The sequence below is a fragment of the Acanthochromis polyacanthus genome, chromosome 1 (assembly GCF_021347895.1).
Source record: "Acanthochromis polyacanthus isolate Apoly-LR-REF ecotype Palm Island chromosome 1, KAUST_Apoly_ChrSc, whole genome shotgun sequence".
NCBI classification, from domain to species: domain Eukaryota; kingdom Metazoa; phylum Chordata; class Actinopteri; family Pomacentridae; genus Acanthochromis; species Acanthochromis polyacanthus.
In genome coordinates this window covers 63,044,802-63,062,636 of record NC_067113.1, presented here as the reverse complement: position 1 = coordinate 63,062,636, position 17,835 = coordinate 63,044,802, and the positions used below count along the sequence as shown (strand labels likewise).

The 17,835-nt window shown below is 39.7% G+C and overlaps 1 protein-coding gene across 1 annotated transcript in view; it reads right to left on the bottom strand.

Moving 5' to 3' along the window:
- ano2b (anoctamin 2b) overlaps window positions 1–17,835 on the bottom strand; it is a 103,169-nt gene that overhangs the window by 33,873 nt on the left and 51,461 nt on the right. The window contains exons 22-24 of the mRNA XM_051950841.1: window positions 8,433–8,585; window positions 6,900–6,952; window positions 3,330–3,508 (exon numbers count right to left, since the gene is read on the bottom strand). Coding sequence (XP_051806801.1) covers window positions 3,330–3,508; window positions 6,900–6,952; window positions 8,433–8,585 — 385 coding nt within the window. The remainder of the gene's footprint in view (window positions 1–3,329; window positions 3,509–6,899; window positions 6,953–8,432; window positions 8,586–17,835) is intronic.

Sequence of the window (17,835 nt, the reverse complement as noted above, 5' to 3'; positions counted from 1 at the left end):
CTTAAATATATAACAATACGGATTCTTCTTCTGCCTTTCACGATTTGTGCACTGGCATTTGCTTCCGCTTCTCATCTCCTTCTGCCAAAACACTCACATCCCAGTCATGGCGGACACAACAGCAGACGAAGAGTTGGTCACGCGAAAAGGGGCTCATGTTACATCAATTATATGGAAGTGGTTCGGCTTTGACAAGACTGACACAGAGCAAACTACAGTCATGTGCAAGGCTTGCAAAAGTACTGTGAAAACGAAGAGTAGCAGCACAACTAACCTCTTTCAGCACCTCCGGCAGAGGCATCCTAAAGAATGGGAAAAGTGCTCGCAGCTACGGGAGTGCGGCATGGCCAGCACTAGCCATAGCAAACAGACTGCAAAGAAATAACAAAAATCGATTAAAATTGTAATCGTCCAAGATGGATAAAGAAAAAAAAGTCGAGATTTTATTTTTTGGCCATATCGCCCAGCCCTAGGTCATTGTTCATCTGTAGCATGAAGCTCCGTCCAATCAGTTCTGAAGCATGTGGCTGAATATGAGCAGATAATACTGCCTGAACCCTTCAGAATTTATCCTTCTGCTTTTGTCAGCAGTCACATCATCAATAAATATAAGAGAACTAGTTCCATTGGGAGCCATACATGTCCACGCCATGATACCACCACCGCCATGCTTCACTGATGAGGTGGTATTTTTTGGATCTTGAGCAGTTTCTTTCCTTCTCTAGACTCTTCTCTTACAGTCATTCTGGTACCAGTTAATCTTTGTCTCATCTGTCCATAGGATGTTGTTCCGCAACTGCTCACGCTTTTTTAGATGTTTTTTGGCAAATTCTAATCTGGCCTTCCTGTTTTTGAGGCTCATCAATTGTTGACTCTGACTTAGATACGCCTACCTCCTGGAGAGTGTTCTTGATCTGGTCAGCTGTTGTGAAGGGATTTTCTTGACCAGGTAAAGGATTTTTTTGTCATCACTACACTTGTTTTAGGTGGTCTTTTGGTTTTTTGGTGTTGCTAAGTTCATCTTTGTAAGAATGTACCAGTAACAGTTGATTTGGTCAACCGTGATGTTTTGTGATCTCTCTGAAGGGTTTGTTTAGATTTTTCAGTCCATGATGGCTTGCTTCACTGATAATGGCAGCTCTTTGGACTTCATATTGAGAGTTGACCGCACCAGATTCTACATGTAAATATCACACTTGAAATGGACTCGAGACCTTTTATCTGCTCATTGTTAATGAAATAATGAGGGAATAACACATACCTGGCCATAGAACAGCTGAGCGGTCTTTTGGTCCCTTAAAAGGTTGAGGACTCATAGAAAATGTGTTGTAATTCCTACACCATTCACCTGATTTTGATGCAAATACTCTTAAACTAAAGCTCGGCAATTACAGATTTAATTTGCATTCAACCTCTTCTTCTGACTCAAAGTCAAGTAAAGGATAAAAACAACAAATCAGCAATCCCATCTCACACTTGTGCAGTTTGTTCACTAGATGCATAAAGCCATTTTAAGGCAGGAAGGAATATTTAATGGAATAAACTGCTAATTTTTTAATTTAGATACACCAAGATGAGTTTTAAGAATTTTATTCAATGAGCAGAGAGGGACTTTAGGCCTTCTTTTAAATTTTTTTGTTTAAAACTACAAATATTTTAACTAAATACTTACTACTGTCAAACCAAGCTATAAAGTTTTGACTAAATTCATGAAATCCAGGTTCACATGGTGTATAAAAAGCACATTATGGACGACTTTGTTTATCCTTGAAATTAAAGGCTCTACGGACAGTTCTCAAAAGTTCGCACTATCCCTTTTCCTGCTGCAGCAATTTAAATTTCCCCAAACAAATAAGTCTTATTACTCATAATTTTTTAAACTCCTATCAAATCATATCATATTGTAAACAATTCATATTTATTTATTACATCAGTTATCCTGCATGCACCTGTCCTTAAATATGAAAAACTATTTGTTTCTTTATGCAGATGATATATTACTATATTTATCGAATTCTGTTAGCTTAATTACCCCAACATTAACTTTGATTAAGCACTTTAGTCAGGATGCAAAGCGAGGCCTGTTGTTCTGCAGTCTTGGCTGCTTCATTACCTAACTTTCAAGATTACAAAAACACCTTCACGAATGCTTCTTTGGCACAAGAAAGAATGAGCAAACTGTTCTTTAAGCGTAAAACCCTTTGGACTTTCTAGTGACAGTAAACGATGACAGTAAATGAAACATTGCTTTAAACAGCTTGAAGCGTTAATGTAAGGAAGGGCAAATGTTATTCAGGGCACTACAACAAAGCTTCTCAACTTAAATAAAGGTTCAGAAAGAAAGAGAAGATTCAGCTGGAGATGCATATCAATTGTGTGGACCAGAGAAGAAACAGAAACATCCTTCAGCGAGAGTAATTAATTAACTAACCCTAACCCTAACCCTTGAAACAAGCATCCATCCATCCATCCATTCTCTATACACCGCTTTATCCTAACTAGGGCCGCAGAGGGGCTGGAGCCTATCCCAGCTGACTCGGGCGAAGGCAGGGGACACCCTGGACAGGTCGCCAGTCTGTCACAGGGCTACATATACAGACGAACAATCACACTCACATTCACACCTACGGGCAATTTAGAGTAACCAATTAACCTCAGCATATTTTTGGACTGTGGGAGGAAGCCGGAGTGCCCGGAGAAAACCCACGCATGCACAGGGAGAACATGCAAACTCCATACAGAAAGATCCCAGGCCCACCCCGGGATTTGAACCGGGATCTTCTTGCTGCAAGGCGAAAGTGCTAACCACTTACTCCACTGTGCAGCCCTGAAACAAGCATAACAATGGTAATCATTGTTAATACAAAGACTGAAGGGGAGTGTGTGTGTCTTTGTTAGGGTCAAAGTTATAAGCTATGACCAGAAAGAGTAATGCTGTTTAATCCACCGAGACAAAACCCCACAAATTAAATTCCTTTCATGTAAAAATAGATGAATTGACCTGACTATTTTCTCTAGTGATCACCAAGCAGTCCACCGGCAGTAAAAGGAAAAACATGTCAGAAAACCATAAAAATTGAGGGGTATGTGTGCACGTGTGTGTGTGTGTGTGTGTGTGTGTGTGTGTGTGTGTGTGTGTGTGTGTGTGTGTGTGTGTGTGTGTGTGCATGTCTGCATGTATGAGTAACTATCTAGTTTTTGTTGACAAGGTGGCTTTTTTGTTAAGTGGTCAACTATCTGTCAGAAAGAAAACTCAGCAAATTCTAACTGCTTTCCACATGTATTTTAAGAAATAAATGTATATGTGTGTGAATGTGTGTGTGTCTTACCGGCAGACGGTGATGTCTCCATGCTCAGAGTTGTGCGGTGCCGTGCCAGTTTTAAAATTGGAGACGTTGAAGTAGGATAGTGTGTGGTCAATGAAGCCATGCATGGTGCCCGTCTGACTGTACATGTACTGGTAGACAAGCCGAGGGATGAAGTCTGATGTGAAGGAGATCACAAAGGCCTCCAGACAGAAAGAGAAACAAGCAGTTAGAATAAGAGGGTTTCTGCCACAAGCTGTCAAAAAAAGTGCATCCTAAGTCATGTGTAAAACTTCATGCAATTGTGAAAATTCCTACCGTTGCTTTTGAGTAAAACAAGTGTCAAGGATCAAAAAGCGCAATCATGATAAAGAGTAAATTTTAGACATGATAGATAGGTCACAAACTAAAGGAGACAGTGCTGTTGGGGGTATTTCTCTGACATACAGTGCCCTCCATAATTATTGGCATCCCTGGTTAAGATGAGTTAAAAGCCTTAAAATAAATTTAATTTTTATTGCAGAAGCATACTCTCAAACTGGAAATTGCTGAAAAATGTATTATAGGAGAAGATTAGGTGCCATTTTGTAGGCAAAAGGGGGTTGTACAAAGTATTAAAATCAGGGTGCTAATAATTTGGCACACATGATTTGATGTAAAAGGATTATTTCTTAATGTGTGATTTTCTCCCCACTGAATAAATGCACTTGAATTAAAGGTTGGATTTTCCTGTTTTTTCATTGTGGTCCTATATTACTGAGAGAGAAAAAAGAATTTATTAGAAGCTAAAGAACACACCTTAACCAGGGGTGCCAATACAGCCATGGCCATAAGTTTGGACACAGCATGACTTACTATGTCTGTTTTGATGTCTATTACAAAACATAACTAATATTTTTTGACAGCACCAGTTTAATTAGTCAACAAATCAACAAGGGATATAATATTATCAATAAATCCCAACAATTGGAACAACTTTGTTCCCAAAACATAATATTAGAAGAAAATAACAAAAAAATGCAGTACTGTCACAACCGAATTTGGTAAGAATAACAAAATGACACCAAACTCTTTTGATGTTTTTTTTAAATATGAAACTTAATATAGTTCTCAGGAGTTGTGTACTGTATTGTAAGTGACAATTTTGTGGTATTTTCTAAGATTTACAAGCGTCATGGTACTTGTGTCCAAACTTATGGCCATGGCTGTAATTATGGAGGGCGCTGTAGTTTAAATCCACTTTTCCCCTTAAAGTGAAGGATCACTGCAAATCAACACAGTGTTGTCCTCAGTGGTGACCTTGAATCGTAATGAAAAATTCCGATTCTGATGGCAGAGATCTCTTCCACAATGCTCCCATCCAGCCTCATTTCAACACCCATGACAGATTCTGCTCCGTTGTGTTAGACAGCACTCTCCAACACATCAAACACCACGTGATGGAATACATTTTCGAAGAATTGTGTTTATCCCGCCAGCAGAGTCCAAAATCAATGTCAAGGTGCATTGGAGCTCTTCTATCTCTGAGTGAAGCATTTTAACGTCTTCCATAAGGAATACTTATGAAAGTCTGTAGAACTGAAACAGACACATGAACAAAAGGGGAATTCTTCTCCATTTTCCACTGCTGTAATGCTCCTGAGGCAGCTACAGTGCGTGTATGTGAGTTCAATCCCTCAGAGCTGTTGAAGAAATAAAAACTCCTGCTGCTTGTTTTTGAACCTTCCACAAATCTGTATAGTATTAAAAGTAAATGGAATAGGATTTGGTTCGCTGGCCAAAGACAAATCCTAAGCAGAACTTTTCCTGACTCCCCACACACACGCCTTGACCTCTACAGATCAGCATATTACAGATGTAATTTTAGGATCTGATGAAGGCAAGACAGATGGCATCTGAAAGAAGTAACGGTTCAATCTGCACTTAATATGCAAGTTAATATGAACTGTCTCGAGTGTCGACTTTGTTTTGACTACATAAAAGGGTATGAGGGCACACAGAGGAGATGATCAGGGTTCTCGCCAGCGCATTTCAGCATAACAGGCCTTTACGCTGTCATAACGGCCCGTTACACTGTCTAACGGGCCATTATGCAGTCTTAACGGCCCGTTACGCTCAGTTTAAAAGATTACGCTGTGATTAGGGCCGCTACACCAGCGCATTTCAAAGATTACGCTGTTGTTATGAGAGCGTGTGGCTCCGTCATGAGAGAGGGAGAGAAAGCAGCATGTGTGTGTGTGGGAGAGAGGGGGAGAGCGAGATGTCCAAGCTACCTTGAATGCAGCCCGAGACGGCAGTCGGTAGAGGTGGAGAGGTGTGTAGTTCTGGGTTGGCGGTACTGTGCGGTTCAGCCACTGTTGATAGACAATAAAGGCTGCAGTGTTCTTCGATACGGCTGGGCACCTGTGTCTTTGCCTCTACGGCTGCTGAGGAAGTGAAGGGGGTTAACCCCGGGCTTCCTGACCACGGGCCGAACAGGAAGGGTTAACACTGTGATTAGGGCCGCTGCGCTGTTATTTTGACAGATAACGCCATGTGCGTTTGTTTTGAATCGACTGGATGCCTATCTAGGTTAATTTATGTCTCCCCACCTCAGGCGTACTTTCCTGTCGATTGACCCGTTCCCGTCTATTGCGCATGCGCAACTGACCGTCGGGTCCAACTGGCCTGGGACGCTTCTTCCAGTTTATTTTAGGAATGTGGAAAAAGGTCTGCAACACACACTAATTCAGGAGTGCAGGGAAGTCATTATGATGTGTGATGCAGACAGAAGCTGGCAAGCTGGCCTCCTCATCAATTGAAAGGTCTTGCATCTGTGGCATGATGAGATCCCATTCGTGGCAGCAATAGGACTCCACCTACTTGAAACAAGTACACCACCATTTATCAGTCACCCGGTGTCTCACGGCCGCAGCTGTGGCTGAAACTTCAACTTGTTCCACTTCTTCCACCCTGTCTCTCTCTCTCTCTCCGCCCGTTCTAACTCCATCTGGTGAATTTCGGCTTCAGTATATTCGGGTTCATAAAGATATCCCCTTGGCTGAATGCTGAAGTCAATATATTCATCGTCGCTGTCGTAGTCAGACATGTTGTTGTTAACTTTACCAGCAGTAAACAAAGTGAAACCTGCGCGGCGGCCAGCTGGAGACAGCGCAGAGTGATATGAAGGTAGAGAAAATAGTGCCAAGCGTTTTAGAGGTCTGACTTTTTCGTGGACAACGGTTTTGTAATGCAAATATATCACTCTTTCGAACACATATTGGTTTGAGAAGAAAATGCTTTATTTTCGTGACCCCAGCAAACTGGCCGGACTACTTTCGTCTGAACCAAAACCGGACCGGATCTCTGCTCACCGGACGCTCTCGGGGGTAAGTCTGTGTGAATGCACAACACTGCTGACGGGGATGCCATACAGATTCATGTCAAAAATCCCGAACTATCCCTTTAATGACTGAAGTGCTTCATGGAGGATCTTAAAGCAGATACACTATGTGCCGTACTTACTATAGAATACTCATCTTCATACATTTATTGTGCCTATATCTGTCTTCATCACTAATTTAATAAGGAGATAGCAAAATGCAGGGTACTTACATTTATGATGACTGAGAATTTTCCCATTCCACTCAGTATGTTGTACCAAATACCTAAAGAAAGAAGAACAAGACAGATAGAGATGGGCAAAGAGAAGGGAAAAGACGGTGTTTGACACAACTGTAGATGGGTTCTGATGTGATTGAAATTACCTTCATTGAAAGGTATTAAAACTGTACATAAAACATGTAGTCAGCATTACAACATTACTCCTCCTTCATGTGTCCATACTGTGAGGATAGCAGTGACCAGAAGGATCGCTAACTAGACAGACAGATACTTTATTTGGATAAAATTCCACAGGTTATTTATAGGCATACAGACATAGAGTTTCTGATTAACTCATAAAGAATTCCACAGGATACAGTGACTGAACCATTCAAAATGAGCAAGTGGAAAGAAATGTGTGTCCCCGGTCACACCATAAATAAGCTGTCTTTCTTGTACTTTTCTTCGAGAGAGATGCTGGACAAATTATGCCTTTCTCTCTGCTCCAATAGTTTGATTATTACCAGCAGCCCTGCTTCTTGTAAGCTATTTCAACCTAGACTGTAGTAACAGAAGGTGTGATCAACAGAATGATCCTTACAGCCAGTTTTTAACTTGCTGCAGAAGAATTTCTGACATTACCCAGAGAAGTTTTATTGTGAAGGTCAAATTTTTTTGTAAATCCATACAGCAACATGTTTTCCTTCATCTTACTTACAGCGTGACGTTTGGATCTTAGTAAAGCTCTTTCAAAGTCTGTGGGTGATCTCATAAATGCATAGCATTCAAGCTGAAATGAAGAATGATTTCCTGCTAAAATATGAACATTGGGGAGATACGGGGTTTCCGCCAACAGCAATAACAGAACTATAATGAACTGCTAAGAGGCATCAATTTGTAAACTTGGCAGTGAAACTTGCCTCTCTGCCTCCAGTCAGTGTGATCCATCGCAGTTTTGTTTTCTAACATTAATTTATTGAGTCATTTATTCAGTCTGGTTTGTGTGTTTCCATGATCCACTCTCATGTCTCCTCAGACACCCACTCCACCCGTCCTGCTGCACCACTGGATCTTCTGCACTCCTACCACCTGATTCCATTCTGCTAATCAGATCTGCAGTATTCAGACCCCTATTACACCACTTAACATTTGCCAGTCTGTCTTTGTGCTTTAGCTTTCCAGCCTTCTATTTTTGCTTAGTTTTGTTGTTTTTGAACTGTTGCCAGTACCTTGGACTCAGCCTGTTTTATTTGCCTGCTTGGCTTGTTGTATGTAAATCTTGTTTTACAGTCTTCCTTTGTGTCATATATTTGGGTCATCTTCTGTGAACTGACCACTGACTCTAAAAGAATTTATTCAGCCTTGATCAGGTGACATTCTTGTGTTCCATGATGTTTGAGGTGGTGACTGACAAGCTTTACCATCCTAAAAACAGAGAAATGATGAAGTGGAAATACTTGTCAAGTAAAATATGATCAGGTTTAATGATGTGTTACCTAAATCTAATGACCATTCCAACCCTTTCTGTGTGTCCGATCAGCTCACCAATGTCTTTGGCGCGTACAGCGACTGGCCTGCGTAGCTCTGTAACAAACTTCTTGGCGTCCAGCCTGATCTCGATGACGTTGTTGAGCAGGGCGAAGAGAGGAGCCAGTGGGAAAGAAGCCACGAACAGAGAGACGAAACCAAACTGGATGACTGCAGAGAGAGAGAGGAAGGGAAATTACCACATGCTACAGTAGATGTGGGTTGTTTAATAATAGATAGTTAAATTCATTCTGGTCATCTGGTACAAGTTAATATTTATAAATAGAACTTGGACAACAGACCAATAATTATAATCACATCAATGAAACCATGGTAGCAATATGGTATTTGCATTAATTTGTGTCTGAAGATAAAGGCTCCAGTTATTATGGACACAGTTATGGTGATGACATTCAGATGTGACATCTGCAGCGCAAACTCAAATAGAGGTCATTTTACAAGGTCAGAGACAATGCATTTCTACTGCAAGGCACAATATTATTAAAGGTTTCCATAAACAAAGTCTGATTCCTATGAAGCTCAAATTTATGTCTGATGTCTACATACTGCACTGGCTGTCAGGATCTGGCACGTGTTTTGAGTTGGTTTTTCCAAATTCATAAAATATTGGATCTGCCTCAGAGTTTCTGAAGTTGGTTTCCAGTTGACTCTTGTTTGGTCAGCAGCAGATATGAGCCAAAGTCATTTCTGACAGCATATGAGAGGCTGGAAAGTAAGAAAAGAATCAAATCTACAACATCTCAAACACATTAAGAGGCTGTCAGATTGACATTCATGAACAGCCATTTGTCTGGTCAGTAGTCACGCTGTCTGTCCAGACTCGCTTTGTGGTTGAGATGATGCCTTTTAAGGATAAACACTCTGTGGCACCAGCTAAACTGGGACTTTTTTATGATCAAGCAGTGTGTGGTATGTGTGTTTATCTACACTGTATGTGTCTGTTGTGCAAATCCAAATGATCAGAAAACATATTACAGTCACACATGTCCACACAGACACTGGATTTGTTAGTACGGTGGAACTTTTGGCAACTGAAAAGTAGCTCAGTTAATAAAATACTAGGCAGTTTGGGACACACAGGTTTGAATATGGACAAAGGTCATAGGTCAGTTGCAATCAGATAGTTTTGAAGCTGATGAGGTGTCTGGATTTTACCTGAGGACCCTCTAGCCAGATAGATGCTTGTTTACACAGATATCTCATTAAAAAATAAATCCTTTGGTCCACTGGGCAGTCTTTGTTTCTTTTGCTGTACCAAAAATCTAGACGTTAGGGTTTGATTATAAAGCTGGTCTTGAAGTTTTGACTGCAAATGTTTCAACACAAAAGTCACACCATAAGGTCTAGGTTTAATCAGAGCTCCAGATAAACGTTTGGTTGCAGTGGTGCAGCTTATTTTTATTTAGGTGCACCAGCACTGAGATTTTTCACTGTGCCATTTTTTTGGTCAGTTTACATACCAGGGATTCTGTAGAAATCAGTCAAATTTAATGCTTTTGAATGACATTTTAATGCTGTACTGTAAAAATTTTAATTCCATGACCGAGAACTCAACAAATTACAAGGGTTTGTTTTTTTTTTTAAAGATGATTTTTATATGAAAACTGTCCCTATATTTCACTATTTGTGAATCCAGAAACAAGCCCTGACCACCCACAGGCTGTAGTCATTCTCTGAAATCCACATTTTCTAGCCATTTTTGCTGGAATTTGCATTTCAACCCTTTCCCACCTGGTCCAGCCTGTCGGTCACTTTAAAAACATGCAGTATTTGGCCGGAACAATTTCAACACCATTAGCTAACACAATGTAGCATTAGAACACAGCAGTGATGGTTGCTGGAAATGTTCCTCTGTAACCCTATGGAGATATTCCATTAGAAATTTCTTGCTAGAATAGTCATTAACCACATTAACGATGTCTACACTGGATTTATTAATCATTTAATGTTATCATCATTGAAAAAACTGCTTTTCTTTCAAAAAAGAACATTTCTAAGTGACCATAAACTTTTGAACGGTAGTGTATTTTCTAATGTCAGTGATTGTATCCACATGGGTGTATTGTCCAGCAACAAACAGTGATAGTGATTTCAATAGTGATAAAATACTTTCGAGGTGGCATTGAGTCTGATTATTTGATCTCAGTGAACAGTGAGACAGGTGTGCAGCAACAAACTTTCTTGTGCGTTAATTAATCATCAATTCACCTGCTTCCTAAGAATGTGAAAAGGAAACCTGAGAAAGACAAGGTGGTTTGCCTGACTCTGGCTGATGTACAGCTCTGATCGGAGCAGTGGAACTTAAGCAGTGTGGGAACGGGGATTTCCAGCGAGTGGGAGACTGACGGCTTCACCTCAGGATGCCACGCTGAGACAATGAGCAGCCAGGAAGAAAATACGACAGCGAGGCAGCGAGCGCTAGAGGGCAAGCTTAGAATAACCTCGCTATCTACCTGAGCCGAGGTTGACGGGTTCAACCCAGGCACACAAAGAGCGACGCACACACCTTAACACGGGCACCGGGACTCGCACATACAACACACTGGCACAGACAGGTACATAAATAAATAACAAATGAGTTAACACAAACCCAGGCCTACCCACTCACATACCGACAACAGTGTGTGAGTGCGGGAATGGATCGTCCTCACAGCGTTATGTGAGTGTGTGTGTTTGCATGTAGAGTTCAGACATTGCTGACATTCCTTGTGGTGCCCTGCAGCAACATCAGCCCAGTCTTCTTTCAGATTTTCTCTGCCTCAGCTCTGATTTTCCTCCCATCTTCCTCTTTCCTCAATCAGCACATATCACATGAATATGCCTCCCTATCAGTTCAAGCACAATCAAAAATCTAAATATCAATTAAGATCTAAAAATCTGCTGATGTTTATGTTTGTGAAGAGGAGCAGCACTTTAGCTTGTCCCTATAGCAGAGGGATTTCTTATTCTGTAACCCTGTTCCATCTTTTAAAGGACTTAAAAGTTTGTTTTGGAACCAAAATTTACAAGATAATTTCCCATACAGAACGCTCACTTTTGATTGGCAATTTTGCTAATTTTTTAAAGCAAGTAGAACCTGTTTTTCCACTTAACACATTTCATATCCAGATGTTATCAGTTTCTATGACTGAAAGGTCACAGAAAGATTTTTTAGAATTACTTTTGTGTCACCTTGCAATAATCTTGACATTTTCTGTGACACTTAGAGAAAGTCTGAGCAACTTTATGAAACACTACCATGTACTATAATAGACCACCGCTGGTTGTGACTGCAGAGAGGGTCAGTGCACCCTCAGCTGTATGGAATAAGATTACTGTCAAAAGTATTCATCCACGATTCTAACCATTCGTACTCGTAATGTTAAACATTTGTATGTTAATAAAAAACTTGTACACAAAATCCTGCTGTCATATGCATGAGTTTGATAAATTAAGGGTTAGGATTGTTTTTACGAGTATGAACCTAAAAGTTGTGAGTACAACTCTAATTTCTACGACTACAAAGTCTTCCCTGTGAGGACGAATTCAAGTTTATGGGTACGAGTAGAAAAATACTGGAATGACGTCACATAGGTCACAGGGGAAGGTAATCAAACACAGATTGCTCCAAACGCGCATGCGCCATTTATAAAGAGTAGACGCCGGGTGGACCCGGTGGACCTACCGGGGCAGGTGATGCCTCACAGGTCAAGTAAATAACACATCCAACTTCTTGTAATTTATTTATTTCATGAAACTGTACTGTTTTAATTGATATACAGTTTATGGACGAAAGACGGTACTGCTTAGCTTGCACGCTAACGAGCCGGGCCGGTGACACATTAGCCTTCTAATGCAAGGAGGCTAAGGAGCCTTAATAACAAAACAAACATAATTTGAGATTATGAATCGTGGCAATTGGCGTATGAATCAGCCCATTGTACAGCCTAAATTGCTGTAAATTAAGTCCAGTTTTAGTTCTTTGCAAACTCAGACACGTGCATTAGTTTAGTTTACAATGAATCTGGCGGAGTTCGGTAAAGTTGGAAAGATATTCACAGATTCGGACTTCCGGCATCAATAACTCATGAGATATATGTTGTCAAAACATGAACGATGCCTCTTTCAAATCGTTGTAAGGTAGACAATGTGCTACAAGGCCAATTTTATCAAAAGTCGCTGTCTTTCAAGCTACAGAAATAACATTGGCGTCTATGAGCAGCCGGCGGTGCAACGAGTGAACAGGGACCGTCTGCAAATAGCAAAACTGCTGCAACAGCGAAAAGAGACACTGCACATTTATTCAATAACTTTACTCTTGTACCCTGTAGAGCCACTAAAATCACTGGAGCCATGAATCGGCTGCAGCTGGTCATACTACAACTCTTTGTTTGGTGCTAAATGAAAAATTGAATTTTAAGGATTTTTTATGATTATTTTATGAGTATTAAAATTCAGTAACTTCACTCTTACACACTGTACAATCACCAAAATCACTGGAGCCATCAATTGTCTCCTGCTGGTCATACTACAACTCTTTGTTTGGTGCTAAATTAAAAATCTGAATTTTAAGGAATTTTTATGTTTTGTATGATTATTTTATGAGTATTAAAATGGCACTTTTCTTCGTGTATGTGGTATATTTTATATAACACACAGGAAAAATGGCATAAGGGCATAATGTACTTGTTTGTCCAAACACATAATTCTGTATAGTAATGGAATTTACAATCCTTACCAAAGAGTATCAGATAACACCAATATACCAAACAAACTGTTTAGACTGTCACCTCAAGTACTGATGATTGAGAAGAAAGACGATAAGACACTTTATTGCAAAGTTTCAGTGTCAATTGATTCATTTATACCATAATGTTAAATTGAGAGTAATATTTTTCTAGTTAAGGACTGTACAGACAATACTTGGAGGTAATAAACCTGACGGTCTGACCAGCACAGGTCACAGCAAGTACACTATGCCCTTATGCCATTTTTCCTGTGTGTTATATAAAATATACCACATACATGAAGAAAAGTGCCATTTTAATACTCATAAAATAATCATACAAAACATAAAAATTCCTTAAAATTCAGATTTTTAATTTAGCGCCAAAGCAAGAGTTGCAGTTTGACCAGCAAGAGCCCATTCATGGCTCCAGTGATTTTGGTGGCTCTACAGTGAAGTTATTGAATATATGTGTAGTGTCTCTTTTCGCTGTTGCAGCGGTTTTGCTATTTGCAGATGGTCCCTGTTCACTCGTTGCACCGCCGGCTGCTCATAGACGCCAATGTTATTTCTGTAGCTTGAAATACAGCGACTTTTGATAAAATTGGCCTTGTAGCACATTGTCTACCTTACAACGATTTGAAAGAGGCATCGTTCATGTTTTGACAACATATATCTCATGAGTTATTGATGCCGGAAGTCCGAATCTGTGAATATCTTTCCAACTTTACCGAACTCCGCCAGATTCATTGTAAACTAAACTAATGCACATGTCTGAGTTTGCAAAGAACTAAAACTGGACTTAATTTACAGCAATTTAGGCTGTACAATGGGCTGATTCATACGCCAATTGCCACGATTCATAATCTCAAATTATGTTTGTTTTGTTATTAAGCCTCCTTAGCCTCCTCATTAGCCTCCTTGCAAGGCTAATGTGTCACCGGCCCGGCTCGTTAGCGTGCAAGCTAAGCAGTACCGTCTTTCGTTCATAAACTGTATATCAATTAAAACAGTACAGTTTCATGAAATAAATAAATTACAAGAAGTTGGATGTGTTATTTACTTGACCTGTGAGGCATCACCTGCCCCGGTAGGTCCACCGGGTCCACCCGGCATCTACTTTTTATAAATGGCGCATGCGCGTTTGAAGCAATCGGTGTTCGATTACCTTCCCCTGTGACCTATGTGACGTCATTCCAGTATTTTTCTACTCGTACCCATAAACTTGAATTCGTCCTCACAGGGAAGACTTCGTAGTCGTAGAAATTAGAGTTGCACTCACAACTTTTAGGTTCATACTCGTAAAAACAATCCTAACCCTTAATTTATCAAACTCATGCATATGACAGCAGGATTTTGTGTACAAGTTTTTTATTAACATACAAATGTTTAACATTACGAGTACGAATGGTTAGAATTGTGGATGAATACTTTTGACAGTAATCTTACTCCATACAGCTGTGACTGCTCAGGCACGAGTCTGCACTGTTGTGTAAAAGAAGAAAACAAGAGCCGCTGGTTCATCACCTCAATCACCTCCTGCTGCTGAGACAAACTTATTATGGTTTTAGCCTTAGGATGATACAGCTGTCACCATCACTGTGGCTGTGTTTCAGTGGCTATGATTGTGGTAGCAACATATTTGCTTTAAGGAGGTGTAATGATGACGACATGCAGTGGTTTATTAGCTGAGCGTTGTATTAAAGTTGTTGTATTTGTGTAGGTAATATATCTATCATAAAAGCACTACAGGTTCAAACAGTAACTGCTGGATACATCTGCAGCCATGAATATTAAACCACAGCAGCAGCAGAAGTCTGAAAAATGACTGTCTGGCAGCTGGATACTATCAGAGAACAGCTTTTGAAAAGAATAATTAGCAATAAATGCACCATATATAGTGTCAAATCATGTCTACGTTCAGTAGTATCTGCACAGTGTTTTGCTAACCTGACAGTGTTATAACTGGACTGGATCAACACACCAACGGCTCATATGGATCAAGAGGAATGCTAAGCATGTTGCGAGGGAACATTAAGTTATTGAGAGGTAACACGGAAACAGTGCTTCTCCCCTTGATCTTTGTCAGGCTTGCTGATGCATGTTTGCTGAACTGCTGCTGCACTTTGACTTCTGGCCACAAGATAATGATCAGAGATATCAAGCTGTGCTGCAGTGTTTAGCTGTCTTCCTAATGAAACAGATGTCCCTCACTGCGATGTGTTTCTTTTGAACATTGTGTCTTTCTTCTGTTGACTGTATCTTACTATTATAATTACTTGTTTTCCTTTATTCTTAATGTGCATAATTATCCTTAAGGGTAGGATGAATGATCATTGATGTGTCCAGTGGAACCGTTAAAGAGATACTCCCACTAGCTAAAGTAAAAAGCAATTGGACTTCTCTTCAGTTTTCTTGAAGACATTTCACCTCTCATTCAAGACGTTGCTTCAGTTCCAAATCCTAACCCAGAACTGAAGAAGCCTCTTGGATGGGAGGTAAAACGTCTTCAAGAACCTAAAAGAGAAGTCCAGTTGCCTTTTATTGGTAATACCAGAGTATTACCATGACCTGTTTCACTGAGAACCCAGAGAAGAGACAGTTTCACACAGAAATTCTTGGGGCTCTGGGTGATAAACTTACAGTCTATTCAAAAAACAGATTAAGGATGTAAAAGCAACATTTGTGGTTCTTAAAAGATGCATTTTTATTAGAAATTGGCAAAAAAAACAGAAATCTTCTCAGTAGTTTTAAAAACTATGCAAAGAAATGCTCTTCTTCCCTGGCTTTTTGTAGCAGCTGTATGAGTTGGCTCACACTGTTGCGGTTGTGGTTGTGGAGTTATGTTACTGCTAAAGATGATTTTTCGCCCTCTATTTAGGATTAAGTATGGTATTACTTACTGTTTGCAAAAGAGGCTGAGAGAGGACAGAATCATACCAAAGAGTGAACAGTTATTGCCTGTTACATCGAAGGCAGAAGCTAAATCCAGACTTTCAACAGCAAATGCAGCTGTTAAATATAAGCCACTAGGGCCCATTTTGTTCTAGCTATAAAGCAAATAAAAGTCATAGGAAAGACAAACTAACCTAATTTAAATCAGCACCTGTACAGTCCCAATCCACTCACAAATAAGTTCTACTTACTATTGTTTCACTTGAAAGTTTGCCCTTCTTGGTGCAGAAGCACAGTTTAACTTCTGGTGGAAAGTTTCTTTGTGTTCACCTTAAATCTCAATTTTTGTGATATTGCAGCTAATTTGGAAATCAGACATGGTCCAATATGCAATTTAAACAAGTGTGATACGTGACGCCTTCACTGCACATACTCTGAGAAAAGATGTGGAGTGAAGAAGACACTTTTCTTTTCAATGGTTTGACACTGAACATCGGAACAAACAATATTAGCATATTCATACATTCTGAGGGATTGAATGTAATTTGAAGAATCTTAAATGTAGTGATTGAAATGCTTTGTGGAAAATATCAGACACAAATTATTATTCCAAGCTGAGTATTGTTGTCTTAGAACACACGAGGAGGGGATCTTTAACAACCTTCATGAAAGTCGGCTGAAGTTAATGTGCAATGTTAAAACCTGCAGATAAATATTTAAAGTTTTGCTCCAGTTAGGTCTTTAGTTGTGACTGCGCAGGTGTGGGTTAGTTATGACTGCAGCTGGTTGTAATAGAACAAGGGGAGGAGGGGTGTCTAGAGCTGCGTGTGTGTGTGTGTGTGTGTGTGTGTGTGTGTGTGTGTGTGTGTGTGTGTGTGTGTGTGTGTGTGTGTGTGTGTGTGTGTGTGTGTGTGTAACTCCATATTAACCCACAGACTGAACCAGTAAACTTTTATTAGCACAGAACTGTCCCTTCTTTAAACTATTTTATCCTATTAGTGACCTAAAGAGGTTTGTAGACTAAACTTATTTACATTTTGATTGGAGCTTGATTGTGTTGATTTGATTTTGTCTTCACATGTTGAATTTTCGACTCACATCCAATGCTATCTTTTACTTATGATGATAAGTAAAATTAAAATGTAACAGTAAAAGGTCATCCAGTGTTCATCAAGATGAAATTTGTTAAGCTTCTGGTTATTATTTGATTCACAGGGTTTGTTCCTCACTATGTTTTCTCTCCATGAAAGGTCAATTTCACTGCCATTGGACAAACAACTAATACATTTTATATTTAGTTAACTTAAAAGCATGCAAAAAGGTTGAGCTTTACATAACTCACATTCCTTGACTATAATATTTTGGTGAGATTTCAGAAATTGATGGGTTTACATTTCTTGTTTTTTTTAAGATTCCTTATTGGTGAGTAAGCAGGTATCTACTTGCTCCAATAGGGTCAGAAAAGGCTTCTCTGAAAGCTGGCTGAATGATCTGAATCACATTTTATGTATTTGTGTAGCAGGTGAAGGGTCCACAGTCCCCCTGCTAATTAGCGTCCGACATGGTGGCCTTTGCCTCAAAACATTTTTCAAACCAATTACAAGTCTGTACAGTATAAACATGATGCTGTTTGCTTTGAAATTGAGGAACTCCAAATGTATCTTTGAATTTTCCAGCTAAATTCAAGACATATCCCAGAAAAAGAAACACAAATTAAATTGAAGCATTTTAGCTAAAGAACTGGTGAGATGAGAGTCAACATGAATACAATGAAAGGTAATTCAGAATAGCTTGTCTCTT